The following is a 27118-nucleotide window of genomic DNA, read 5'->3' on the forward strand; positions in this document are numbered from 1 at the left end:
TATTTAATAGCTGTCAAAAACTTTACTTTGCTAATTTAAATAGCTGTATACTTCAAAGTAGTACAATTTTATAAATATTATATAATTTTATAAATATTATATAATTTTATTTTCTGTCCTTCCTTTATTCAGTCCAAATTAATGGCAGTTTTTTGTAAATGGGATAGCCCTGAAGGCCAATAATGATAACTATTTTAGGACTGAAGATGTCATTCTTAAATATGAAAACATCCTACTCAATAACTGGTACATATTGCTTAATATGGTTTAGATACATAAAAGTGAGACACAATTCTCCAAGACTAAATGGTCAAGGGCTATGGAAGCCAGAGACAGATTAGTTAGTTGGGTTGATGCCAGTGATGGACTCAAGGTTCCTCTTTTTTTTTTTTTTTTTTAAATGATTTATTTCTTTTGAGAGAGAGATAGAGAGCCATGAGCAGAGGAGGGACAGAGAGAGACAGAGAGAGACAGAGAGAGACAGAGACAGACAGAGAGACAGAGAATCCAAAGCAGGCTCCAGGCTCTGAGCTGTCAGCACAGAGCCCATTGTGGGGCTCAAACTCACAAAACCATGAGATCATGACCTGAGCTGAAGTTGGACACTTAACTGGCTGAGCCACCCAGGTGCCCCTCAAGGTTCCTGGTGGTAGCAGCAGTCACTCCGAAAGCCCTGCGTTGGGCCAGACTGGTCTCAGCTATTCTCCCCAGGGTTTTTAAGCTAGTTAATCAAGGACATCAACATCCTCTTTCCTCATTTTTATTAAGGCATTCTAGAAGCTACCGTTCTTGGCTATTCTAGAACATACCTAATTACTTGCCAAGGTGTTTCCTCAAACAACAGGCTGATCTCTAGACTTGACAATGAAGTAGAGTACCGATTGGGTTACTTTTCCATTACGTGTTTTTTTTTTGTTTGTTTTTGCAAGAGAAAAATGTTAGTACTAATACAGGCTAGACTGTACTGATGAGAAAAAGGGAATCAAAAAGAAGAAGACTACAAAGGACCAACTCAGGAGTACAGTTTATTTAAAAAGAAATGGAGGGGCGCCTGGGTGGCTCAGTCTGCTGAGCCTCCATTCCTGGGAACATCAGGGGTACAGCTTTTTAAACTGTTACTCTACTGGGCACCTGGGAGGCTCAGTTGGTTAAGTGTCCGACTCTTGATTTTGTGGGATCAAGCTCTGTGTTGGGCTCTGTGCTGACAGCACAAGTCTGCTTGGGATTCTCTCTCTGCTACTCCCCACCCCCTTCAAAATAAGTAAATAAGCTTAAAAAAAACCCCAAAACTGCCACTTTATGATACCCTTTTTAACAATAACATTATCCTAAATCTGCACTGGTCAAAATAGCTATAAGCAAGAAGGAAAAATGGCAAATCTATTTTCTTTTACAAACTCACTATGCCACTGAAGTCTACTTAAACCTTAGTTTTTAATTAACAAAATCCTTTATTTACCTCCATTCTACTTGAATGTATGTGTATTTTTCCTAACAGGACCTAAAATAATTTTTGAAGCTATGACACTTATCTTGTCAACATTCCATATGTTAGGGATGTTGTGCTTGGCTTACACTGTTACACTATTTACAATATCAGGATATCAATTATCCCCTTTTTGAAAAAAGTGACTAAAAGTTATAAGCATGAAGAATTTATTTTAAAAGATCTCAAATAGTTACAACAGAGAGAATGTAATGATTTGTTCCATTTACACTATGATATTTTTACCAGTTTATCTTCCAGAGTAGAATACATGTAACACCTACTTGCCTAAATTATTAAATTTCTCATAAAGAAAAAAAATTAAAAATATCATTTGGTTGGGCTCCAGATGTTGAGTCTCTTTGTAGATTTCAGTTATTTTCTAGTATTCACAAAATATCTATCTTTTAATATAAATGCTTAATTAAAAAAATTTTGTTTAATGTTTATTTATTTTTGAAAGAAACAGAGACATAATGTGAGTGGGTTGGGGCAGAGAGAGAGAGGGAGGCACAGAATCTGAAGCAGGCTCCAGGCTCTGAGCTGTCAGCACAGAACCTGATGCGGGGCTCGAACTCACAAGCTGTGAGATCATGACCTGAGCTAAAGTCGGACGCTCAACCGACTGAGCCACCCAGGCGGCCCATATAAATGCTTAATTTTAGAGGTCATGATTTGACCCCAAGATACCCAAATTCACACAATGAGACACATTACAAAGGGGCTGGGGAGATCTAATATTATCAGTCTGAATTAAAAGCAATAAATTATCTACCATGCTTTCTAAGAAGCAGATTAAACCCCTGAAAAAATATACTTGTTCACTTTAACCCATTATATTTTTATTCTTATAAGGTCAAAGTCTTCCTACCAAACCAGCATTCACACTTTGCATCTACAGATGGGACAATTCCAGCGGGGACAATAATCTGTTTGCACAGGGCTTCTCAGACCTATCTAGTGAGTTTAATTACCTTTTTTTAAAATAAGGGTTTTCCATTGACCTATATTTTAGGTCAAGTACAACCACAGAAATGAAACTGTACTTTATTATCAGTGCAAATGTGCTCTCCCTTGCAGATTCTTGGTAGTGCTACCCCCACATACAGCTATCACACTCCAATCCCCTTCTTCACTGGCTGGGAAATTAAACAAACAAGCAACCCCACAATCCCTAGGAAAACAAGCCTTGCTTTTCAAAAAGTCAACTGACTTGTTCAATGTCCCTAGGCAATTTGGTACGAGCCTAGCTCTTGGGACAAATCTCAGATAAATTCACACTAAAGTACTCTAGCTAGGTTGATGGATTAGCAGTTCAGCGGAAGCACACTTTTATACTCTTTCCAAATCTACTACCTCTCTAAACCAGTTACATAACTGCAAATCAGTAAGTTAAATGCATCCTGAGTGAGTTGTTTTCTGAGCCACAATTCTGTCTGCTCTAAATTCTGTGGCTGAGTTTATAACCTTTAAGAAATGCTCAAAACTATACCTAAAGCTTTTGCTCTGTTAAAAGAGTCCACCTACCTAGCCTTATTCTATTAACCTTTATAGGAAATCCAATGCAAACTGCTAAATATGAAGAATTGGTTTACAGATTTTATTTCAAGGGATTTGGGAGCAATAGAAAACTTGTGCCTCATATCCCCAGTTACAGCCTCTTTCTCAACATTTTTCTTTTATAAATGCACACAAAAAAATGACAGACTTGCCTTGTGAGGTCGAAAATAGAGATACAGGCTGAGAGGAAGAGGAAGAAACAAAGGAATCTGAAAGAAAATATACAGCGTGAGAATTTGACAACCTCACACAGGAATTTTAACTTCAACTCTTTTTTTTTTTTTTTTTTTGGCCAAGCATCATAATTTCATTGGGTTTGAGCAAGATGGGAAAACTCAAATCTTTACTTCCATTTACTGTTTTCACTCACCTGGCAGCAAAACCTTATTTCATTTTCAAGATGCATTTCTAAAAGTTAATTTAATTTTTTGGATCAAATATTCTCACCCTCAGAGAATGAAAAGAGGAACCCCTAGCATTTTAAAACAAATATAACCTCAAGAAAGATGATACTCTCCTGCAAGTCTTTTTGGGAAAGAAAAAAATAAGAATCTTAGTACTAATTGATATTTCCTTTTAACTATTTTCAACTGCATTTGAAGAGTTAGTCACTAACATGAGCATTTAAAGTTATATACTTGGCAAATATGCAAAGTGGACCCTGATTACGTTAAAAAAATCACAAATAATCCACTAGGCAAATAGGACTACATGAGAAACCTTCCACCTTCTAAAATTATACTCCTCTAAATTTGGCAACATTTATCAGAATTTTAAATGCATGTACTATCCCCACCAACCATCAATATTCTTTTGAATTTGGCCAGTTATACTTCTAGGAATGTAACATAAAATATTGTCACAGAGTACAAAAACATGTTTATAAGAATACTTATAAAAGCAGTGGTCATAAATATTAGGAATAATCAAAATGACCACCAACAGGAAACTAGTTACATCCAAACAATGGAATACTTGCTGCTATGAAAAAGAATAAAGGCACAGCTATGTATGTTGATATAGTTGATGAAAAAGCAAAGGGCAGAGGTATATACATATGCCCCCGTTTGTTAACTGGCAATAAAGGGGACTAGCAAAAGGGACTTTAAGGTTTGAGGTGGGGGAGATTTGCTTCTAACTACAACCCTTGGCCCTTTAAAAAACAAACAAACAAACAAACCAAAGCATATAAATTATCTTTTCAGTAAATATAGAAAAAAAATTAATAAAAATAGCATGGGAAAAGCAACCTCCCCCCAAATGCCCCTAAATATACTGGCCTTTACTTGTTATCTCCTTTTTTCCTTGCAATTATAAACATGTTTTTACAAACATTAGAAATATACGTAAAATGGGGGAGATTGCTTTAAAGGACTGGGCTATAGCTATATTGTAAGTACTTAGTCAACAAATATGGAGAACATAACACCAAGACAGTTTAGTGGACAAGTAGCAGTAATTCAGTAACTCAAGACCAGACTTTTAAAATTCATTGCTTTTTAATCATCTTAAGATAAAGCACCACATTTACCACTACAAATGAAAAACTGTTTTCCGTTATTTATTTTTTTTAGTAATCTCTAGTCCCAACGCGGGGCTCAAACTCACAACCCTGAGATCAAGAGTTGTACACTCCTCCGACTGAGCCAGCCAGGAACCCCATCTCTCTTCTTTTTAAAGCAAGCATTTCTATAGGTTCCTTTAATGTTTCCAGATGGGTTCATCCCTATATGCATTTACCTTCAACATTAAATCTCCACCAGATGATGAGTTTAAATTTGAATAAGCAAAAACCAAATGCTGAAAAAGCCCAATGCCAAAAATGATCCTATGAATTTGCCCATCCACCTCCACCTAACACCCCCTCCTATGGAAAATTTTAACACACAAATTCTTATGCATAACATCTACTCTGATACAAAACACAGATAACCAGTAACAATTTGCCAAAAAAGATCCTGTGAACTTGCCTATCTACCTCTACCTAACATCCCCTCCTAATGGAAAATTTTAACATACAAATTCTTATATATATGAAATTCTATTCATATATATACATATATTCATACATATACGAAAAGATATACATGAAAATGTTAACTGGATGGTACTACTCACTGGTTTTTAATTTTCTTTGTATTTTTTCTTGAATTTTGTTATAGACATACATTTTTCAAGAATTCTAAATTTCTAATTTCTAATTGCCCTCTCCTTACAAGGAACAGGTAAGCAACCTTAGAGGAGAAAAAGGACACCTCAAATGGGATCTCTAACAGGTCTTCCAATAAAATTTTAGTGAATAATCTTTTTAGTCTTCACACCACTAGATTTTTAATCCTCGTAAGACTTTAATCTGCAACTGTCAAAACTACCACACACACACACACACACACACACAAATCATGCCACTTTGAAAACAGGTTGTTCCATTTACTGAGTCCTGAATGCTGATAGACACTGAACTAAATACTTCTATACATATTAAATGCAATTGTTACAAACCTCACTTATGATTTAAAAAAAAAAAAAAAAAATGAAAACCTGAAGCTTGTGTCAAGAATCAGTATTCAAATCCACACTTTTCCTGGAAGTCTGTGCCTTTTTTTTTATATAATTCTATCCACCAGTCAGATTACCTATCTTATATGCTAGTTACCTAAAAATTTACTAGTCAAGTTTATGTTTTAAAACTTCATCAGACCAGTAAAATAAGATCTTGTCCCCTACCTTTTAACCCTTCTCTCCCTAGCAGCATACTGAGTGGGTGAGAAGTGGAAAAACAGGTGCAAAGAGAGCAAAAGGGCACACTAGAGTAGGTTTTCAAATTTGCGTCAAGCCTGTGCCAGATACTGTTGGGGGCAGAGGGAATAGGAAGAGAGGTGCTTTGGACTGTACATGAGACTTCAGTTTTGATTTATTATTGAGGGAAAATAAACCAAATAAATCTCACTGTTTGAATTTTCTAACCCCCATTAAAATATTATTCCAACAAATTATTTATTTTAGTGACAGCTGTCCTTCAACACCAGCAGAATACAAACTATATTTTTACACAGAGAAACAAGGTTCGGTTATTAAGGCATCTTTCAATACATAAGGAAAAGTAGTATTTGAAACTTTATCTAAAACTCATATAATGAAAATTAGAAATCCATCAGCTCTTTCAAACATCTTTCTCTCTAATGTTAAAATTAAATATTCTTTCCATTACTTAGTTTTCCTGTTTGCCTATAAAGGTAGGCTCCTCGAAAAGGGTTTCTATTCTTTCTCGTGACCACAATTCCTGATGATAACTCATATCATTTCAGTAGAAATGCTAAACTAAGCCAACTAATGCCCTCTCCTATCAGAATTCCAGGGATAAGCAGACGAATTTTTCCCCCAAAATTTATTCCATTTTTCCCTTATATTTTTTCTATTACTGTATCACTGAAGAGAAGTAGTGAAAGTGGGCCTCCTTGCCTCCCCAAAGCAATTCTGATTTCATGATTAAGGGTTTCTTTAAAACAAACTTTGAATTTTAGAATAATTTTAGATTTACAGAAAAGGCCCAAAGGTAGTAGAGTATTGCTTTATATCCAGCGCTCACTTTCTCCCATTGTTAACAAGTTATGTTAATATGGTGGTACATTTGTTACAATTAATGAACACGGATACATTTCATTAATTTTTCCCTAAAGCCCTTTTTCTGTTCCAAAATCCCATCCAGGATACCATATCACATTTTGTCATCAAGTCTCCTTAGTCTCTTTCAGACTATGACAATTTCTAAGACTTTCCTTGCTTTTGATGGTCTTGACAGTTTTGAGGGAGCATTTGTCAGATACTTTACAGAATGTCCCTCAATTTGGGTTTGTCTCATGTTTAGATGTTCTTCTCATGGTTAGACTGGAGTTTTGGGGAAGACTACAGCTTAGGTGAAGGGCCCTCCTTCTAACATATCAAGGGTATATACTATCTCAATATGACTTATCACTGAAGATGTTAACCTTGATCCCTTGGCTGAGGGAGTTTGCCAGGTTTCTCCAGGTAGTACTTCTCCCCCATCCTTCCATACTCTACTCTCTGGAAGCCAAGTCACTACGCACTTCCTACTTTAAGTCTTTTATTAGAACACTGAAAGAGTTGGGTTCCTTTGTACATTTATGGAAGAAATGTATATATAATCCAAGAGAAGAACAATCAGAACTCTTGTCGCAAAAGAAACATAATTAGAAAGTCTAACAGAAACTAAATGGACTGTGTTAATAGGAAATTGGCTACAAATATTTTAATGACCCAATTTCTAAAACAGCACTACATTTACTTTTAGAAATGTCTTACCCTTCTCCAAATAGTATTCAAGATCAATGTAGTGAATCAAAATCTCATATTTTTTTTTAGGAATGAGATGGAAATTAGACTTATTTTAACATATTTAAAAATCTTGGCACATCAGACTAGCCTACCACTGAGTCCTTATTCGAAATGGAGTCTAACACACCAAAATGTGGCATTCAGATGGTTACAAAACAGAGACTTTTCTGGATTAAAACCATTAGTGAAAAATACCTCAAGTCCAGACGTAAAGAAGCCAATCTTAAACACAAGATGTATTTATTACAGATACAGTTTTATGGGCTTACATAAAAACCCTCTTCTTAGCACCTATGTCAATGTATCAATTTCCACAGGAATAAGTTTTTTGCAAAACTCCTAATTTGATTTTCAAAAACCAAACATTCTTCATCTGTGGTTTATGAACAATTTCATAGCAGTTCATGAACTCTGCGAAAGCTTATGCACTACTTTGTTTATATGCCTGTTTTTCTGGGAATAAAATGTCTCCAACCATTCATTTCATAAATATTTATTAAACACCTATTATAAACCAAGGACTAGTTTTAGTTGCTTAACAAAAATGATTAGTTGCTCATCCAAAAATATCTGAGGGCCTGCTCTGCACCAGGTCCTGCTCAGATATTAGAAATAGAGCAGTGAATGGGGCACCTGGGTGGCTCAGTCAGTTAAGCGTCCGACTTCAGCTCAGGTCATGATCTCACGGTCTGTGAGTTCGAGCCCCGTGTCAGGCTCTGGGCTACCAGCTTGGAGCCTGGAGCCCGCTTCGGATTCTGCGTCTCCCTCTCTCTCTGACCCTCCCCCCATTCATGCTCTCTCTCTGTCTCAAAAATAAATAAACGTTAAAAAAAAAAGAAATAGAGCAGTGAAGAGGCGCCTGGGTGGCTCAGTCGGTTAAGCATCTGACTCTTGATTCTGGCTCAGGTCATGATCTCATGGTTCGTGAGATTGAGCCCTGCATCAGGCACTGTGCTGACAGCGCAGAGCCTGCTTGGGATTCTCTCTCTCCCTCTGCCCCTCCCTCCTCTCTTTCTCTCAAAAAATTAAATAAATAAATAAATATTAAAAAAAAAAAAAAAGCAGTGAATAAAACAGCAAAAATCTCTACTCTGATGGAACTCGCATCTAGTGTGGAAGACAGACAATAAACAAAGTAAGTCAGATCATATACTATATAAATACAGTAAGATTGTGACAGATATGACAGATGGTAAGAAATATAAAGCAGTGGAGCCCTATAAGGTGTTTTTTCTTGTTCGATTTAGATAAGGTGGTCAAAGACCTAAAGAAAGCGAGGGAGTGAAAAGCTGTGAAGATATATGGGGGCAGAGCATCCTAGGCAGAGTGAACAGCGAATAACACTCTGAGGTAGAGGAGTGTTCCTGGTGTGAACAGTAAGGAAGCCACTGTGGCTGAAGCTGGGTGGGCAAGGGGGAGGGTGAGACCGGCATTGACTCTTGAGTGTGATCAGAAGCTACTGGAGCATTTGCCCATGAGTGACATGATCCGACTTACGTTTTTCACAGGCTCACACCATCTGCTGTATGGAATACAGACTGAAAAGAGGCAAGGGATAAAGTATAAAGACCAGTTAGGAGGCAAAGGCAATAATCCAGCGGAGCTATGATAGCAGCCTGGGCCAGGGTAACAACGGAGGTCGAGAAAAATGGTTAGACGCTGGATGTGTTCTGAGCATAGAATCAATAGGATTTGCTGATGTCATATGAAGGAAGGAGTCAAGGATGACTTCAAGCTTCTTGATTTGGGCAAAATATGGACAGAATGACTGTTTACTGAGATGCACAAGACTGTGAGAAGAACAGACTTATAAAAGATCAGGAGTTCAAGTTTAGACACAGTAAGTATGAGACGCCCATAGACATGAAGACTGAAGATAAAGATTTGGAAGTCACCAATTTATAGATGGTATTCAAACCACAAGATGGTTCTCATAAATGAGACCAGAGCACAGAGAAAAGTTCTGAGAAGAAAGTCCTGGAACACTCTAAATTTTAGACGTTGGGGAGACAAAAAAAGAATTAGCAATATGAAATCCCAATAATAAGGAAATCCACAGAGTCGGAAAGATTAGTGGTTGCCAAGGAATGAAGGGAGGAATGGAGAGTGACTGCTACAGGTACAGGGTTTCTTTTGGGGGTGATGAAAATGTTCTGGAACTAGACAGTGGTGATAGTTGCATAATCTTGGGTGTATATATATATATGTATATATACATACATATATATATATATACACATTTTAATATGGTGCTTTTTATGTTATGTGAATTGTATCTCAAAAAAAAAAAAAAAAAAAAAAAAAAAAGGAGAGGTGAAGGAGGAGAAGAACTAGCAAAAGACACAAAGGAGGAGCAGCCAGTGATAGAGCATGTGGTGTCGTGGAAGACAAAAAGAAAAGTATTATTTCAAAGAGGAAGCAAGTGATCGATTTTACCAGAAGCTGCTGATAGGGCATTTAAGATGAGGACTAAGAAGTGGCTATTGGATTTAAAATGTGGAAAACAACTAGTGAGCCCAACATTAGTTTCTATAGAAAAGCAGAGCAATACGGCACATGGCTTAGGAAGCATGGGATCAAAAATTAAATTTCTTAAAAATTTATTTATTTAAATTTGTTAGTTTAACATACAGTCAGAAATTAAACTTTTTAAGTTCAACCAATAACTGAAGTGAAGAGGGTGACTGAAAAGATTTTTATCACAGGTTGTTTCAAATTTTAAAGAGAGGCAGTATGTGTATTCAAAAGAGAACTGAATTGGACCCTCAATCCCTTAGTTTATTCTACCCTCAACTTTACAGCAACAAACGTTTAGGCATGTCACTTAATCTCCCTAAGCCTGATTCCTCATCTGTAAAATGACGCTTATATCACTATCTATGTCATAGATAGACATAACACAAGTCTTTCTCTTATTGAATATAGCTTCCAGAGATGTAGATATCTGTTTTACCTGCCTATCTGCCAAAGAGCTTTACTATATGCTCAAACATTTGTTAATGTACGGGCACAACTTACACTACAAAGCAATACACAAAGATAAGATATAAAAATCAAATATTTCTATCTCCTATGTAAAAGACACTGCGTTGCTGAAATGCTTTCAGATAAAAGGACAAAAGGGCATCTGTATCAGTTTTGCTAAAAAAGTTTTCCAGGATACCCTTCAATATCCTTAAGGGCAAGGTGCCAATGAGGAACATGTCAGAAAGCTCCAACCGCCTCTCCTGGTTAGGTTATGATGATATGCTTACAGGGAGAAATAAAACAGCTGATTGGAGAAAATAGGTATGTTTCTTCGAAATTAAAAAAGAAAATCCTAAGAGAAGGCTACCTTCTGACACACCCTTTCCTAATAAAACAAGCACCAATCAGATACAGTATTTAAAGGGATTCTCTCTGAAACTGCACTACCACAGAGTAAAAATGTCTTACATAAGTCACAAGAATGCAGTAAAAGACTTCAATGACGCAATCACAAGCAATACTGATTATAGCTAAACTTACGTGGCATATACAATTTTTCAAAACATCTGTAGCATACTCAATGACCAAAAATAATTCTAGAATTAACAGCTGTAATAAAGGAACTGAGTAAAAAGTCAAGTCAGTTTCCTGGGCAGCTTCTGAATAAGATAATTATATAAACATAATATCAACTTGATAATTTTTATCTAAAAAGCTTTACTATTAAATTAATATATTTTTCACAAGCCTATAAAGTTTTGGAGGCAGTTATAAAATTCACCATTAACAGTAAAGCTGAACATAAACTATTAAGTACATACAACAAATATGTGTAATTATTCATTTATTTGGAGCCTTTTATAATTCCACTTGGAATTACAAAAACGGTTAAGTTCTAGGATTACTGCTAAAGGGAAGTGCTTTTCTATAGAACAAACAGCCTCAAAAAAACTGGAAACCTTAACTCTCCCTAAACTTCAATGACATGTCACCAACTCCCTCACTACTAAACTTCATTTACAAGTGCTTGAAACACACACAGGATTAAAGAGGTAAGTGAGCCCCTCCCCCCAAATAAAATAAAATAAACCAGTGAGTCCTAGATCAGGATAAGTATATAATTTCCTTACCACAAAATACAATAAAAGCAATAGTATTCATCTTATTTTGTTTTTAGGCCATCTCAAATTATAAAAATTTAAAAACACTGATGTACTTACCAGCAATTTCATAAACAATCATCTAGAAATTTCAATTTAGGGTTAAGGTATGCTTGTCACACATGAGAGACTAGATTAGAGTGGTTAAATTATTTGTGAATGTGACTCTAAAAGAAAACAGTATTAAAAGAAACATTTTATTTCTGGGGAATAAAAACCATCCAAGTCAATAGGCAAATGTAAACCATACTGACATGACCATTCTTGCTGTCTCCTGTACTCTTTCTTGCTTTCACAGACAGTGTATTGTAACACACTTATGGTCAGAATGCTGCAGAAAATACTTAAAGCATATATTTTCAAGCTTTATTTAAGTAATCTCTACACTTCACGTAGGGCTCAAGAGTCGCATGCTCTTCTGAATGAGCCAGCCAGGCGCCCCAATGCTTAAGCATACTGATGTCATCATGCCAAGCTATCTACAAAACACCTCGGCTGCCCCTCACCTTCCTTTTAACAGACTGGCTGAGTGAAAGGGCTGGTAGCTTAGAAGACATTAATGTGAAGGGTCAAAAGCTGCAACACCCACTTTTATAAAGAGGAAAGGGGTATAAGATCTTCCTTCATTGTGAGGAAGATTATGATTTCTCACTTGAAATTCAACTGATATTTTTTATCTATGCGCAGTTTGTAACCTGCAAATAAATGTATCAAATATTAGGTACTCTTATTCAGTGAAAGTGAGGATTTAAGGGCACAAAGCAAATTTGCCTAGGTCATATTGCTGAGGCTCAGGATATGCACAAGGTCATTACAACCATTAAAAGACAGAATCAGGCTTGAAATCTATATGCCTTTGGAGCTCAAATCTGCATGTTTATCCCCATGTCATACTGCCACTGATAATGTGACATGAATATAATACAGTTAATGTCAGTGTTAAACAGGTAGATTCCTTCCTAAGGGTTAAGATGGAAAATACAAATTACATACTTATATTTGATTGACATACTAGAATAAACTGTGAAAGTGATGCCATAAAAAGTACACAGGACAACTAAGCTTCACGAGTGAGAAAAGAAGGATTTAAAGCAAAAACTTTTTTTTTAACTGTCCAAGCTGTTTTTGCTTTGAGGTAATTTCCATGAACAGATACAAGAAATGTAGCTTTATTCTGGCATCATGATATTCAGAGCAATAGTAAAGGGCAGTCTCTGTCAAGTTGTAGGATTTTAAACACTATTAAACGCTTTAAAAAGACAGTAAACCTTCAAAGTTCAGACACAGTATCTATACTTGGTGTCTAATAAAGGCAATCCCCCTTCTGAAAAAACACTAAATATTTAAGTCTCTTTTACCTTGACCTCAAACTTCTGCCTTTGAGGTCTTTGATTTTCTTCAAAGGCAGAAAATCGGGATGCCAATTCTGGCCCTTGACCACCTTCTCCCAGCATACTCTGCTGGCTGCACTAGCACCTGGGCACTAGACCAGAGAGTGTCATCACTCATTCTCTACCTTTAGGTAGTAACTAATATTTCTAAAAGCTGTTACTAGACAGGTCAGTTGAGACAAAACTTTTTCCTGCAGGACACCAAGCGACCACCCTTTCCACATTTTGAAAGTCTCTTAAACCAAGAGGAGCTTGGTGAAAGAATGTGAAAGCTGAAGGCTGACATCAATCAACACTTGTAGACTTTTTAAACAATCGAGGTAGATTTTTAAATGTCCATTTTAAATAGGTTAAATTGTGGAATAACAAACTTCACCTTATTTTCGTAGTGCAGAAGCCTAGGACATTTCCTTTGAGATATGGAGAAAACATTCTACAAGGGGGAAGAGCTTCTCCAATGGAATTTAAAGCACACATTACAGTATCTTAAGCTCAACTTTTCAAGTAGTGACCCGACCAATGAGGCCCACCAAAACTGTATTAATGCTTTTTAGATAATATTAATACCCATCTACAACAAATGAGAACTTAAGTAAGACAGTATCTATCTATTTTGCAGGTGAATCAAGAATTCAAAATCACGAAGAATCAAAAGGTCTATACAAAAGGGCCAACAACCAAACAGTAAGCAATGACAAGCGATTAAATCCAAAACACCAAGTTGCTAAGTTATAGGGAAGCTGTTGTTCATCTGGACCTTTGCCCAGAACACAAAAATTTGGAGGAGAAACGCTGGCCGTTTAAAGGGAACAAGGGTTCTAAATTTGCTGCCTCATTCCTTTATCTGGACAGCTAATCTTGACCTTGCAGAAGCTTCCTCTGATATTGTTTCTATCAAAATGGCCATAACCGCACTGGAAAATCCAACAGGGTCCAAAGCTCTTATGTGGAAATCCAGTGTTCAAAAAACTAGAGAAAAGGGGCACCTGCCTGGCTCAGTTGGTGGAGCATCCAACTCTTGATCTTGGGGTCGTGAGTTCGAGCCCCACTTTGGGTGTAGAGATTAAACAAAACAGAACATCTAGAGAATATTTAAAGCCAAGATCAGAAATCCCACGTTCTTTAGAACAATCAACCCGAGATTCTGGCAATGGAGACAACGGAGTATTTTAAACCCGCTCAAAATCCTTTAAGGTAACTAAATGCAGAGCAAAATTGTCTGTACTTTCCCCGGGTTATGGCCCCCTTCCTTTGACGAAAAGGTTTTTCTTTTTTCTTTTCTTCCAAAGACTGAGTTCCTCAAAGAACCACCACCTGCTCATGGTGCATTTTTTTTTTTGCCCTCAAGAAGGCATCTGCACTGCAGATCTCTGCACGAGGGGAGCTTGCCAGCCAGCTCCCACCAGCAGGCAAACGCGTATACAATGGAAACTAAAAGCGGCCTGCAGCTTGCCTCCTAGTCTTTCACAGAGAGACAGAAGAAGGGGGTTCAACCAGCTCCTGCTTTGTCTAATTTTTCTCCCCCTCCCCCCTTTCTGCGCTAAACACTCCCCTTTGTTACACTGCGATCAATAATGGCCCAGAGAGAGCATGAAATCAAAATGTGTTGATGGCTTGGCATGACTCTATTATCTTCTAGAATATAAGCAATTGATTGCTTGTCCCCACCCCCACGCCGCGCCAGTGAAGAGCGGGCTGTGTTGCAGATGCAGCCCCGGATCCATCTTGGACCATCAGCGGCTCCCTCCCAAATCTTCCCGGAGCTATTCTCATCACGCCTCCTCTCACCTCGGAGCCTCAGAAAAGCGAGCATTTAGGGAGTCTAACCACAACAAAAATTACAGGCGCAGGAAAAGAGCATAGAAAACGGCTACCATGTTTCCATCAAACGTCCTGATCCTCCCCCACGGGAAACCAAAAAATATTTCTATATTTCTGGAAGACTACCACGAATTTCCGACTATGTCAACACCTGTCGGTAAACCCGCAGTGCAACCTTTGCACCATCATCTCTTCAAAACCCTAGCCAGCTCTCTCTCCTGCAACCAACCTGCCCCGATCCTCTCAATCTCTCTAATCCTCCACTAAATCACCCCGGTTCAGCCGATGGCTCCCCCGAAATGGTGTTTCTCCCCCACCTGCTGTGCCTCGGCGTTAACGCCCACTCCCCAGAATATCTCCCCGCCCCCAACCTGTTTGCCTCACACCCCGTTATTTCCTCACCGCCTGCACCACCTTACTCTCCCCTCCCCCTTAGCCCATTTTCCACCCGCTCGTAACCGGGGGCTGAAGCCTCCGGTAGGCGAGGGTCCTTTGCCTTCCCTGACACTCCAATGTCCCCCCCCCCCAAGGGCGGGGTTCCCCGGGGCGCCTCACCCGCACAGGAGGAGCCGCAGCTCTTCGCCCCCAGGGCGGGGCAGGCTCCAGGGCTCCCGCCGCCGGGCGCCGAAGGCTCGGCCCCGGAGGACGACGACGAGATGGACGGAGACTGAGTGGCCGCCGACGGCTCCGCCATGGCCGCGCGAGCAAGGGCAGGAGAGGGGTGAAGAGAGATGTGGGGCGGGAGAGAGGGAGGGGAAAGAAAATAATCGGGCAGCTGGCTCTCGGAAGTCCCTTCGCTCCTCCTGCTCCGAGGACAGACTCCGACAGACTGACTGACTCAGCCGAGCGCAGCGAGAGGGCGGGAGTGCGAGCGCGAGCGCGCAGGCGCACAAAAGGCCCCCGGGCGGGCGGCGGTCGGGTCTAGGCGCCCAGCGACGCAGGGCGCAAGCGCAAGAACTGTCCCTCCGCGCTCCTGCGGGGAAGGAGGGGCAAAACTGGCTTCACCCAGCGCGGGCGCGAGAGGCCGGGGTGGGCCGCGCCCCTCCGGGGACGAGACGCAAGGGGCGTGGCCAAAGGCCAAGCCCCGCCCACCACTGCGGCCGAAGTGGGAGGGGGCCCCCGCAGGTTAGTATTTCTTCATAACTCCTTATGTGAATGTGTCAGGGTTATATGAATGTGTCGCCGGATTGTGTGTTTTAACAATAGAAGTTTCTTTTGCTTCCATTAGCTGGAGAATGTCTTTCCCATAAATTCCAGAGCGGATGTCTTTTGTCTGATGCGTTCCTGCCTGTGACGCCAATGAAAAGTGAAAACCGGAATGTGGATATAGGCCCACTGTGCAAGGTGCTTTATTCATTTTTCTGGATGTGTCGTAATCTCTGAGGCAGAGATGGCACGGTCTCCCATTTGGTAGGTGGAGCAAGATGCTATACAGAATGAAAAACTATTACTCATTCTAGTCACATTCCAATGCAGCCAACAGAACCTGCTTCATATTCTTACCTTGTTTCTGTTCCCAAAGAGGGGTCCACCTTGGGTCTTAAGGTTGTCCTTTCCTCCAAATAGGCTATCAAGTAAAGAAGACATATTTTGAAGAAAAAATAGCTGAGCTAATGAGAAGAAGAGCCCGGAGATAACATCCTGGCTGCGGCTATGGGGGGATGGTAAAATGAGGTATTGAGAATATGCCACAAAATACATACAATTGAATTTTATCCATAGCCTAAATGGAGTCCTTAGTAGAAAATTTATTTGAAACCAGATATCTAGCTTATACTGGATTTTGTTCGTTTTTGTTTGTTTTGTTTTGTTCTGGTCTCCTCTTTGGTTGGATTGTGAAAATCAAAGCCTTCTCCATACACGAGATCAAAATACTTGAAATGTGCATGATTCTTTTAAAAAGGGGAATGTAAACTGGAAATGGCAAAAATCAAAACTGTAGGCCTTGTGATTGCTAAAGCAGCAATCGATGACCCGAAGGGCAATTGCAAGATCAGCAGCCTCATGAAGGGGGAGGTGGTTTGCCAGGCAGCAACAGAAAGGACGAGTGATCTGACCATTGGAAATCTTCTAGAACAGGAAGTAGACTACATCTGCCCTTGGCACTTTTTAAGGTCAGGTAAAGCCCAGATAGGAAAAAAACTGGCCATTGCAATGCTCTGGAAAAAAAGGCACAGAAGATTATTTCCCAAAATAATACGTGGCAAATATCTTCCTCTGACACTTACAGCATCAGTTGATAATGCAGCAATCTGTCCTTTAGATGACAAAGGGAAATGGAAACCAATCTGATAACCAAGCCAGTTATCTACCCATTCTGATAAATGCATATACTTTAAAAATGTATGCTATTAGATGCTGGATAAGAAAATGAATGAGGCTGGTCCTTAGCCCTGACAGCCATTGCTAGGCTCTTAAGGAAAGGAAAGGAAACCTGTTTTCATGGTAACTAGAAGTAGAGAAAAGAAGCTAAAAATAAAGGTACGGATGTCTTGGTGGTCCTTTCATACTCTTAAGATTTCTTCCGTAAGAGACCTTTGTGCTAGGTCCAATTCCTGAAACTGTTTTTCTTTCCTGCTCCCTCTTGCTGTACCAGTAAACTTCCCTGAGACTGACTCTTGCGTGAGATGTTATTTGTATCTATGATTTGTTCCACAAATGTTTACTGATCACCTGCTGAGAGAATGACACCATCCTGGGGAATGTGGAGGAATCAAAAAAATATGTTTGTCCTGTCTTCAGTGAGCTTACAAGCTAGTTGGGGCTCGAAAATACTCGCATAAAAATAAAAATTAAATGGCAACCAAAACAACCCTAAACAACACAGAACTGTAGTGTTCTGATGAGATGGCAACTCAGTCGTATGAATTTAAAGGGAGAGGGAATAGGGGCGCCTGGGTGGCTCAGTCGGTTGAGCGCCGACTTTGGCTCAGGTCATGATCTCACGGTCCGTGAGTTTGAGCCCCGCGTCGGGCTCTGTGCTCACAGCTCAGAGCCCGGAGCCTGTTTCAGATTCTGTGTCTCCCTCTCTCTGACCCTCCCCCATTCATGCTCTCTCTCTGTCTCAAAAATAAATAAATGTTAAAAAAAAAAAAAAAAAGGGAGAGGGAATAGGGGCGCCTGGGTGGCTCAGTCGGTTAAGCGGCCAACTTCGGCTCAGGTCATGATCTCGTGGTCCGTGAGTTCGAGCCCCGCGTCAGGCTCTGTGCTGACAGCTTGGAGCCTGGAGCCTGTTTCGGATTCTGTGTCTCCCTCTCTCTGACCCTCCCCCGTTCATGCTCTGTCTCTCTCTGTCTCAAAAATAAATAAACGTTAAAAAAATTTTTTTTTTAAAGGGAGAGGGAATCATTATGGAGCTGGTAGTGGCTTGGGAGGTTTTATGAAGAACAAAGTCAGAGTTTGGAATGGTAAGGAGGTCATTAAAAGCAGAGAATGGTGTGAAGCAAATGAAGCGGCTGCTTTTGTGCAAGTATACAGTAAGACCTCCTTCTGGGCAGACCAATCACTGGAAAGCACTCCTTCCTCCCTGCCCAACCCATGATGCACTTCAATGCTGGCTTGTTTAGCAGAACTTGGCCTAGATTTGATCCCCTCTTGCCCCTCCCCTCCACAGGCTGCCTTAGGGCTACACATAGACTACACGGCCATCTGTGGTGGCTAGAGGGTCAGAAGTGTGACTCTAGAAAGGTTTTTAGGGTGTGGTTAGCCCAGTTGGCTAGAGCCAAGGGCTTGAATTGAAACAAGAGGGAGGTAAAATGGGAAAGATGTGTCGGGGCCAGAGTGTGGAAAGGCAGGAATACAGCACTGAGGAACTGAGGGTTCCTCTTAAGGCCAATGGGAATATGGGGGACCCAGTGAATTCAGTGAGGTTTTCCGACAGAGATGGGCTCAGATGGGATTATTAAAAAAATGTTTTTTCAATGCCTATTTAGTTTTGAGAGACAGAGCGCGAGCAGGGGAGGGGCAGAGAGCGAGGGAGACACATAATCCGAAGCAGGCTCCAGGCTCTCGGCACAGAGCCCGACGTGGGGCTTGAACCCGCGAACCGTGAGATGGTGACTTGAGCCGAAGTTGGACGCTTAACCGACTGAGCCACTCAGGCGCCCCTCAGTTGGGATTTTTGAAGTGTTCACTGGAGCATAGCCACTTCTCAGTTCTGTGTAGCAATTTTTTTTTTTTTTTTTTCTGGAGTAATTTTTTCCTGCTGAGGCACTGAGCTGGGCCTCTTCTTCTTGGCCCTGTCCTTAGAGGACTGGTGTTTACACAGCTAGTTTCCCACCTCGGCTTCTAGGCCATCTCATTATCCCATTTTTTTCCCCCTGACTTAGGGGAAAAAAAAAGGATATATTTTAATTAAGAAACCTCTTTGAATATATTCATATGTCATGTATATAGGAGTATATATATTCAAGAACAGGCCCACTATAAAGTTTTCTTCTATTCTTAACCCCTCTCCAGCTACTAGTCTCCTCTACACACACATAGGTAAATACTGTTAGGAGCTTTTTGTGGCAAATGCAAAGATGAAGAGAGCAAATCTTCATCCTCATTCACTCTTTTTAACATAAATGATAGCATGCTATACACAGGTTGTTGCTTCCTTTCCTTAATAGTAAATTCTAAGGGTCTTTCCTAGTATCTTTTTTTTTTTTTTTTTTTTTTTTTTTTAAGTAGGCTCCATGCCCAATGTGAGGCTTGAACTGACTGAGCCAGCCAGGCACCCCTCTGGTATCTTTTTGAAGAAACGGATAGCTGTGCTGTTGGCTGAAATAACAATGATGAAGCAGCTGATACGTTTTGAGATTTTACTGTGTTACCACCACGTTGAGGGCCTGATATCTGACTTTTTCTTTTTAATTTTTTTGATGGTATTTATTTTTGAAAGAGAGAGACAGAGAGACAGAGCATGAGCAGGGGAGGGGCAGAGAGAGAGAGAGAGAGGGAGACACAGAATCCGAAGCAGGCTCCAGGCTCTGAGCTGTCGGCACAGAGCCCGATGTGGGGCTCCAACCCACGAACCATGAGATCGTGACCTGAGCTGAAGTAGGACGCTTAACCGACTGAGCCACCCAGGCGCCCCTCCAACTTTCTGACACCCTGTCAGTTGGGGTTGACTATTTTCTTTTCATAAACTATGCCACCAAGTCAATAGCTCATTTTATACACAGAGCAAAGTAAGGTAGATATTTAAATGACAACCAGAGATGCCAGAAGTCCAGTCTGTCCCTTCCAAGGCCCCAGACTGTTGCTTAAACGTGGATCTTAGGAGTAGGCGGTAGGAGAAAAGGCTGAATTGGGTCCCAGCACAGTCACCGTGAGTGATAATTATTTACTTGGCTATTTACCCCACAATACTGTGAGTCTCTGGAGGACAGGAATGTGTCTTACTCATATATCAGCAATACGGCCTAGCCCTATGTCTGGCACATAACAATTCTGGAAAGCTATTTTTGGAAAGCTTTGGGACCTGAGTCACAGTGGATGTCACTGCAGAAAACAATTTTGTTACTCGTGTGCTTCGTAAAACACTTGGTTATCTGGAATATTTCTGACTTTGTTTTGCTTTTTCCCAAATGACTATGGTTACCAATATTTGAGCACCAACTAGGCATCAGTCATAATTGCCCAACACTGACATCGCATTTAACCCACAACAACTCGAATCATTTGGCAGTAATAAGTTCAAAGAGGTTTAGTAACTCCCCCCAAGTTTGCACAGCTAGGAAGCATCAGAGCCGGAATTCAAAGACAGGCTGGTCTGACCCCAAACACTGTGGCCTCAGCCATTCAAACATATCTACATGTCACCTGCTTCTGGAAAACCACAAGGAAAGCACAGACTCTGGTCGTACCACATGACTCAATTCAAAGTGAGATGGCTAAAGGCAGGCTGTAATCAGTATTATCAATATTGGGCATTTTATTTATTTTTTTAAATTTTTTTTTAACGTTTATTTATTTTTGAGACAGAGAGAGACACAGCATGAATGGGGGAGGGGCAGAGAGAGAGGGAGACACAGAACCGGAAGCAGGCTCCAGGCTCTGAGCCATCAGCCCAGAGCCCGACGCGGGGCTCAAACTCATGGACCACGAGATGGTGACCTGTGCTGAAGTCGGATGCTTAACCGACTGAGCCACCCAGGCACCCCAATATTGAGCATTTTAAATGTCTACTGTTTTGATGACCCTGGTTATTGGCGAAGAAACAAGGACACTAACAACAAAACATTTTTTCTCGTTTATAGGAGTTGTTTTCTGAGCTGTGACTAATCCTTAAAATCTACCTATAATTTGTACTGCTGTTCCAAATGCAACTAACACTGACTTTGGTGATATTATATTGAGACAGATGTAATGTCAGCGTTTACTGGTCACTTCCTGACAGGATGGACTTCAGCGGATCTCCGTTGGGAGCCCTTAAAATAGAACAGGGTATTTTGTTCAAAAGCAGAAGTTAGGGACTTAATATGAAGGGAGCAAGAAAGTGAGTGAGCAGTTAGGTGTCACATATCCCTTCTTTATTTATCTGTTCAATAAATATTAGAGTTTCTACTATCCGCCTGGCATTGTTTGAAACACTGTGGATACAACAGTGAACAAAAACAGACAAAACTTCCTATTCTGATGGGAAGAGAAATGAAAAGACTATGTCTTACTTAGGGGCAACTGGGTGGCTCAGTTGGTTAAGCATCTGACTCTTGATTTTGGCTCAGGTCATGATCTCATAGTTGTGGAATTGAACCCTGCCTCAGTCTCTTGTGTGGACGGCGTGGATCCTGCTTGGGATTCTCTCTCCCTCTCACACTCTCTCAAAATAAGTAAAAATTTTAAAAGACTAGGTTTTACTTAAAACATAATAAGTCATATGGCAAGAAGTCTAATGAAAATGGATGAGGAAAGGGTCTAGAGAATTCTGGGATGTATGTCCAATTTTAAATTCTTACACTGTATGTTGCAATTGTGACCAGTCATTGGCCTTTGGCCCCTCTCTCTTTCTGAGCATGCCACATAATGCCCTGTAGCCGTGACACATCCTGTAGGGCCTGCACGCCTAGTGTGAAACCCCATTAGCCACTTGCCCTGATGTCCCTGTCTAGGTTTTTGCTGGCCTAAATGGACTAGATCTAGACTCTTAAATCTAAAGCCTCAAGGAGAGTATTCAAGTGATCTTGAGTGTTCGGGAAGAACAGGAAGGCAGGGGAAAAGAAATCTAAACATGGTCTCTCTAGTAAGATTAGGCAGAATTATCTCTCTCTCTTCACCTCTGTCCTAATCACTCAGGCACTAAAAACAGCTCAAAGGCTTGGCAAGGCCTACAGGTAGCTGGAAGGAGGTTCTGGGTAGGTTATGATAGTTAAGGCAGAGGCAGAAGAAAGTATACTAATTTGTCTAATGAAGGGGGGAATGGTAATACCAAGAGGTGGTGGTGGTGCTGGGATGGCTGCTTTAGCCTCCTATAAGCTCCACCAGCTACTTAGCTCCGATAACTGCCCCTACCCCAACAAATCCAAAATAACAAGATTCTTCCACTGTGGCAACTGACATTTTCTCAATCATATGTGAAGTGTGAATAAAAGCATTTTTGGAGAACCTGCTTTTGCATTGATCAGTAAGTTGCGCTTGCAAAAGTAGTTTCAAAGCAAGCTCCTGTAAATCTGACATTTACCAGACATGGCCATAGCTTAGGCTGGACAAAGCCTGCGGAAGGAGACTCATTGGAATTTCTTAGCTATCAGAGCGGTGGTGATCCTGCACCACCAGCCTTGGCCAGGCAGGGGATTATGGGGTGAAGCTGATGATAGTGGTAATGAAGTCACGGCCTCCTCTCCTTGTGAAGTCAAAATCGTTAAAAAACCAGTGACGCTCACGTCATCCAGGTTTGAGGCCTCCCTTCCGTCCTTAGACACCGAAACCGTCTCAAACGCGACGGGTAGGGGCTGAAGGCCGGTTACCCCAAATCCCTCGCCCCCGACCGTGTCTCAAGATCAGGATCCCAGCGGGGCTCGCGGGCGGGCCCGGGCTTGAGCGGGCTCGCTCCTCCCCTCCCCGCGTGGCCTGTTGGGAGTTGTAGTTCAGTCGTCGAAGAGCCGCGCCCAGTCCTTTCTCTTCCGCTTCTTCCCCGCCCCGGATGAGTGCGCAGACGAGGGACCGCAGGCTGGGACTCAGAGCGCCGGACTACAATTCCCAACGGACAGCCGCCCCCGTTGCGCAGTCCCAGGTAGCCAGCGGCGCGCGCGCGCGCGCGCACGAGCACACGCGTCGGGCGGGCGGGATTCGGTCGCTCGCGCCTCCCCCACCCCCGGCCCGCCCAAGCGCCTGCCGCGCCTCGCAGACCCGCCCCGTGTTCTTTCCCTCCAAGCTCTGCGTCCCCCTCCTTCTCCCCAGTTTCTTCTGGAGCCCAGGCCCCGCCCGTTTCCCGCCTCTTGGGCCCGGTTCGTTCTCGCCTCAGCCCGCCCCTCTCCGCGCCCCTGCTGCTTGTGCTGAAGGCGGAGGCTCCATGTTGTCCCCTCAGCGAGCGGTAGCGGCTGCCTCGGGAGGAGCAGGTGAGGTGCCCAATTTCCCCCGCCCCCGCCGCCCTCCTGATTATAGTTCCAAGGAGACCGCCCGGCCGCGCCGCCGCCCTTTCGGTCCCGGGGCTTGTGCCGCGCGCCCCTGCCCGGGGTACCCTCGGCCGCGACTTCGGGGCCGGGGGCTGGTCGCGAGGATCGGGCGCGGGCGGCGCCTCGGCTCCCGGCTGGGAGCGGCCGCCTTCGGGGGTCGGGCCCTGCGCGCGGGGGAGGCCCGCAGTGCGCGAAGGCTGGTGGGGCGGGCGGGCGGAGTCCCGCAACTGCGGCCCCGCCGGCCCCGCCCTGGCCGAGCGGCGCGCGCTCCGGGGCTGCGGCCCCCCCTCCCTGCCCGGCACTTGGCTCGCTCGCTCGCTCTCTCGCTCGCGGCCCGGGATCCGGGGGCCCAGGGAGCGGGAAGGTAGATGGTCTAGGGTCAGCCTTTGGCAAGGCGCTGGCGGACTCCGAAGCGAAGTGTCTTGGAGTTGGAAGCTTTATTTTCGTGCTAACGACCTCGAGGCGCTGACAAGTATTAGGAGCGTGGATTTTAACATCGCCCTTCTTTCCATGAACGAGATCAAAGAATGTGGCCTGAATTGGTCTTTAGGAAGTTCTTCTAGGACGTTAGGCACCGTACGTTGTGCCGAGGCGTTCCCGAAGACCTAACAAAGAGCAAAAGTATTAATCAAATAGAGACCGTAGGTTGAAGGATAGATACTTCATCAGTCATTTTACCCAGCTTTGGTCTTGGCTTGTGCGTCAACTGAAATCGCCTGAAGTTTTACTCGAGAAACCTAGAAGCAAAAAAAAAAAAAAAAAAAAAAAAAGAACATTGTTTGGAGAATCTTAAATCCGAGCCCTCGAATCTGAGTGCGAAGTTGGGTGCAGTGTTTTGTGAAAGGGAGAAAAGAACTAACGGACCCCAGAACGTCACTTCACATTTTGGCTTGCCTTTGGAGAAGCAAAACCTACGTGGGTTTAATCTGTGTCAGGTGTTCAGTGTTGCAGTGAACTGAAGTTCAAATTAGTGCTTTTTTCGACTTTGTACCAAACTAGCCTTGTAGGCTAGAAATCCCTGTTTCTGCTTTTACCACCTGCATAGGAAACGCTTGGATGAAACGGATCTCTGTAATAAAAGAAATAACACTAGTGCAGCACGTTGTTTTTTTAGCTACCGTTTACTATCTCATTGGGATAATCGTGAAATTAAGGAAAATAACGATAGGGGATAAATGTGTGTACTGGCATAATTTTCTTAGCGTTCACTAAATAGGACTTGTTTCTTTTTTTAATTTTTTTTTTTTTTTAACGTTTATTTACTTTTGAGACAGAGAGAGACAGAGCATGAACCGGGGAGGGTCAGAGAGAGAGAGGGAGACACAGAATCCGAAACAGGCTCCAGGCTCTGAGCTGTCAGCACAGAGCCCGACGCGGGGCTCGAACTCACGAACTGTGAGATCATGACCTGAGCCGAAGTTGGACGCTCAACTGACTGAGCCACCCAGGCGCCCCAATAGAACTTGTTTCGAATGGGCTTTTTAAAATTGATTCTGCGTTGCAGCACGTGTGTTTTTCATTCTTCTGATTTCTAAATCTTAGAAAAAAGTTTAAATGCACACTCATTATTTAAAATGAGATAATAGAGAATTGTAAGAAGCAAGAGATCAGTATAAAGTTGTCTGACCTCCCCAAATCCCCAGTGCTAGGTCATTTAACAGTTTGGTTAGTATCCTTTTAAGATTCCTATGAAGCACCTGGGTTGTGTGAACTTGTTTGAGAACCGGTTTAAAATTTGCCTATAATGACTAGGCATGCCTGTTAAGTTTCTCTGGCCTTGTGAACTGAGAAATTGTTCACGTAACACAGATGCATTTTAAAGTTAATCTGAATTTGAAAACATTTCCCCAAGTTATCTGAAGTTTTAGGAATATATTGTCTAAAAAACATCATGGCAGGGGAAGGGGAAAGTGAGGGGAAAGCTTTTGTTTAAAAGAAAAAAAAAGCTTTAGTCACTGTAGAGCCGACTATCTCAGTTCTGCTGCACATTAGAAAAACCTGTGGTGTTTAAAACCTGACGATGTGTGGGACCCACTGATTCTGATTTACTTCATCCAGGGGCCAGCCAACAGTTAACCCCAAGTAATTCTAATTTGTGTACTAATATATACTAAAATTTCCCTGTAGGTGGTTGCTTCCATTTGATTTGTTACTTTATGGGAACTATAATTTGTAATGTCAATATGCGTTAAAAAAATTTTTTTTTAATGTTTATTTTTGAGAGACAGAGCTGGGGAGGGACAGAGACAGAAGGAGACACAGAATCTGAAGCAGGCTCAGGCTCTGAGCTGTCAGCCCAGACCCCGGTGTGGGGCTTGAACTCAACCTCGCAGTCATGACCTGAAGCGAAGTCAGACACTAAACCGACTGAGCCACCCAGGTGCCCCCGTAATATCAGTATTTGTGTTGAGAAGTTGATGCTCTTTGCAAATTTGTAAAACATACTTTTTAGTAGCATGTATTTTGATAGAACTTGATATATTTCACAGCTAAAGTATATTACAAGTTAGGAAATAGACTTTACTGGTGTGGTAGGTGAAAAAACTGTTTTTATGTCTTGATAAGGCATCCAAGTCAAATATTGCCAATTAAGAAAGCATTATTCAGTTGGAACACAGACAAAACCTTCAGGTAACCAAATTGATTTTGGTGATTTCTTATTTTTAGGGAAGAGTCAAATAGGATGAATATTGAACTCATTCTATTAAAAAAATGTTTTTTTTCTATAATATAGCCTGGCGGCATTTTTAGATTCAGCCTGGTCTCTGCATTTCTGAATCTTCAGTACTGTTTAGTCATAGTTATCTTTATAAGTTCATAAAGCACTACAAAACTGACCAGGAAAATACGGTTTTGTTCAGCATTCTGTGCTAAAGTACACGCAGATGAATTGAGAAAAAATTCCTCTTAAGCCCTTGAATTGATTACAATGTAAATTTCCCCCAGTGTTCTCTTTTGTTTCGTATAAGTAGTATTTTCACTGAGACAACTTAAAAAAATACGTGTATCTACTTACTGCCTTAAGACAGAATAGAATACAGTATATAAAAGCACTCCCCAACCATGAGCAAATGGAACCACACCCAGCAGTTGGAGTTGGCAGAGGTCTTAGCGTACTTACCCTCACATACGATGATGTGTTTTCTCTGGCCTTGTCTGAATTAGGAACTTTAAAGACTGCCAGCGAGAACAAGGCATGAAATGATATGCCTCTGTTTTTGGGTGTGTTGCTCTTGCCCTTTATTAAATGTGTTTCAAAAGGAGAGTGGAAAACTCAGGTCATAACTTTACCCTGAGTCATACACTATACTTAGTAGAAATGTTTCTGAAACTGAAGTTAATTTGCTTTTTGGAACTCTCTAAGCAGTAAAGATGAGCACTGAGGCTGGCTCTACTCTAGTGGTTCTTCACCCAGGGTGATTATGCCCCGGTGGGACATTTAGCAACTTCTGGAAACATTTTTGAGTCTTACAACCAGGGGATAGCATTACTGGTATCTAGTGAGTAGAGGCCAGAGTTGCTGCTAGATATCCTGCAATGAATGGGATAGCTTCCCACAGTAGAGAGTTATCTGGCCCCAAATACCAGTAATGCCCAGGTTGAATAACCCTGGTCTACACTGTCGAACTGATCAACTAAATTCTGTATGAATTTTCTGAAGGGGCAGTTGCAACTGCTTCCAGTTAACTAGTTTCATTGAATTTATCCCCGTTCAGGTGTGTTTTCAAATATTTGAGGGGAATTTAAACTTTTTTCCTACGATGCTTTTTTAAGTTT

General features: G+C 41.7%; 2 protein-coding genes and 2 long non-coding RNA genes across 7 annotated transcripts in view; 2 read left to right on the plus strand and 2 right to left on the minus strand.

Annotated features, from left to right (window-relative positions):
• Nucleotides 1-15674, minus strand: part of RTN3 (reticulon 3) — a 59050-nt gene extending 43376 nt beyond the window's left edge. The window contains exons 1-2 of one of the 3 annotated variants that reach the window (XM_053899577.1): nt 15297-15674; nt 3199-3255 (exon numbers count right to left, since the gene is read on the minus strand). In XM_053899577.1, coding sequence (XP_053755552.1) covers nt 3199-3255; nt 15297-15435 — 196 coding nt within the window. In that variant the 5' untranslated portion in view covers nt 15436-15674. The remainder of the gene's footprint in view (nt 1-3198; nt 3256-15296) is intronic. The other 2 variants (XM_053899578.1, XM_053899579.1) reach the window with 2 other exon arrangements.
• Nucleotides 15675-15925: 251 nt separating this feature from the next.
• LOC109246632 (uncharacterized) lies at nt 15926-16456 on the plus strand. The gene is made up of 2 exons (XR_008421020.1): nt 15926-16085; nt 16308-16456. It is a non-coding gene; the product is annotated as an uncharacterized LOC109246632 (long non-coding RNA).
• A 6230-nt stretch (nt 16457-22686) lies between these two features.
• ATL3 (atlastin GTPase 3) overlaps nt 22687-27118 on the plus strand; it is a 48920-nt gene continuing 44488 nt past the window's right edge. Inside the window, exon 1 of one of the 2 annotated variants that reach the window (XM_019414760.2) lies at nt 22687-22959. Coding sequence is in view for 1 of the 2 variants with exons in the window: in XM_019414759.2 (XP_019270304.2) it covers nt 23239-23284 (46 nt within the window). In the remaining variant the exon portion in view is untranslated. Of the gene's footprint in view, nt 22960-23059; nt 23285-27118 lie in introns of those variants that run through there. The other variant, XM_019414759.2, reaches the window with a different exon arrangement.
• Nucleotides 23762-26547, minus strand: LOC109246629 (uncharacterized). Its single transcript, XR_002071418.2, has 2 exons — nt 26463-26547; nt 23762-23946 (listed from the first exon to the last, which is right to left on the minus strand). It is a non-coding gene; the product is annotated as an uncharacterized LOC109246629 (long non-coding RNA).

This window comes from Panthera pardus, unplaced genomic scaffold, assembly GCF_024362965.1.
Source record: "Panthera pardus isolate Hobbes unplaced genomic scaffold, ASM2436296v1 HiC_scaffold_12, whole genome shotgun sequence".
NCBI lineage: Eukaryota > Metazoa > Chordata > Mammalia > Carnivora > Felidae > Panthera > Panthera pardus.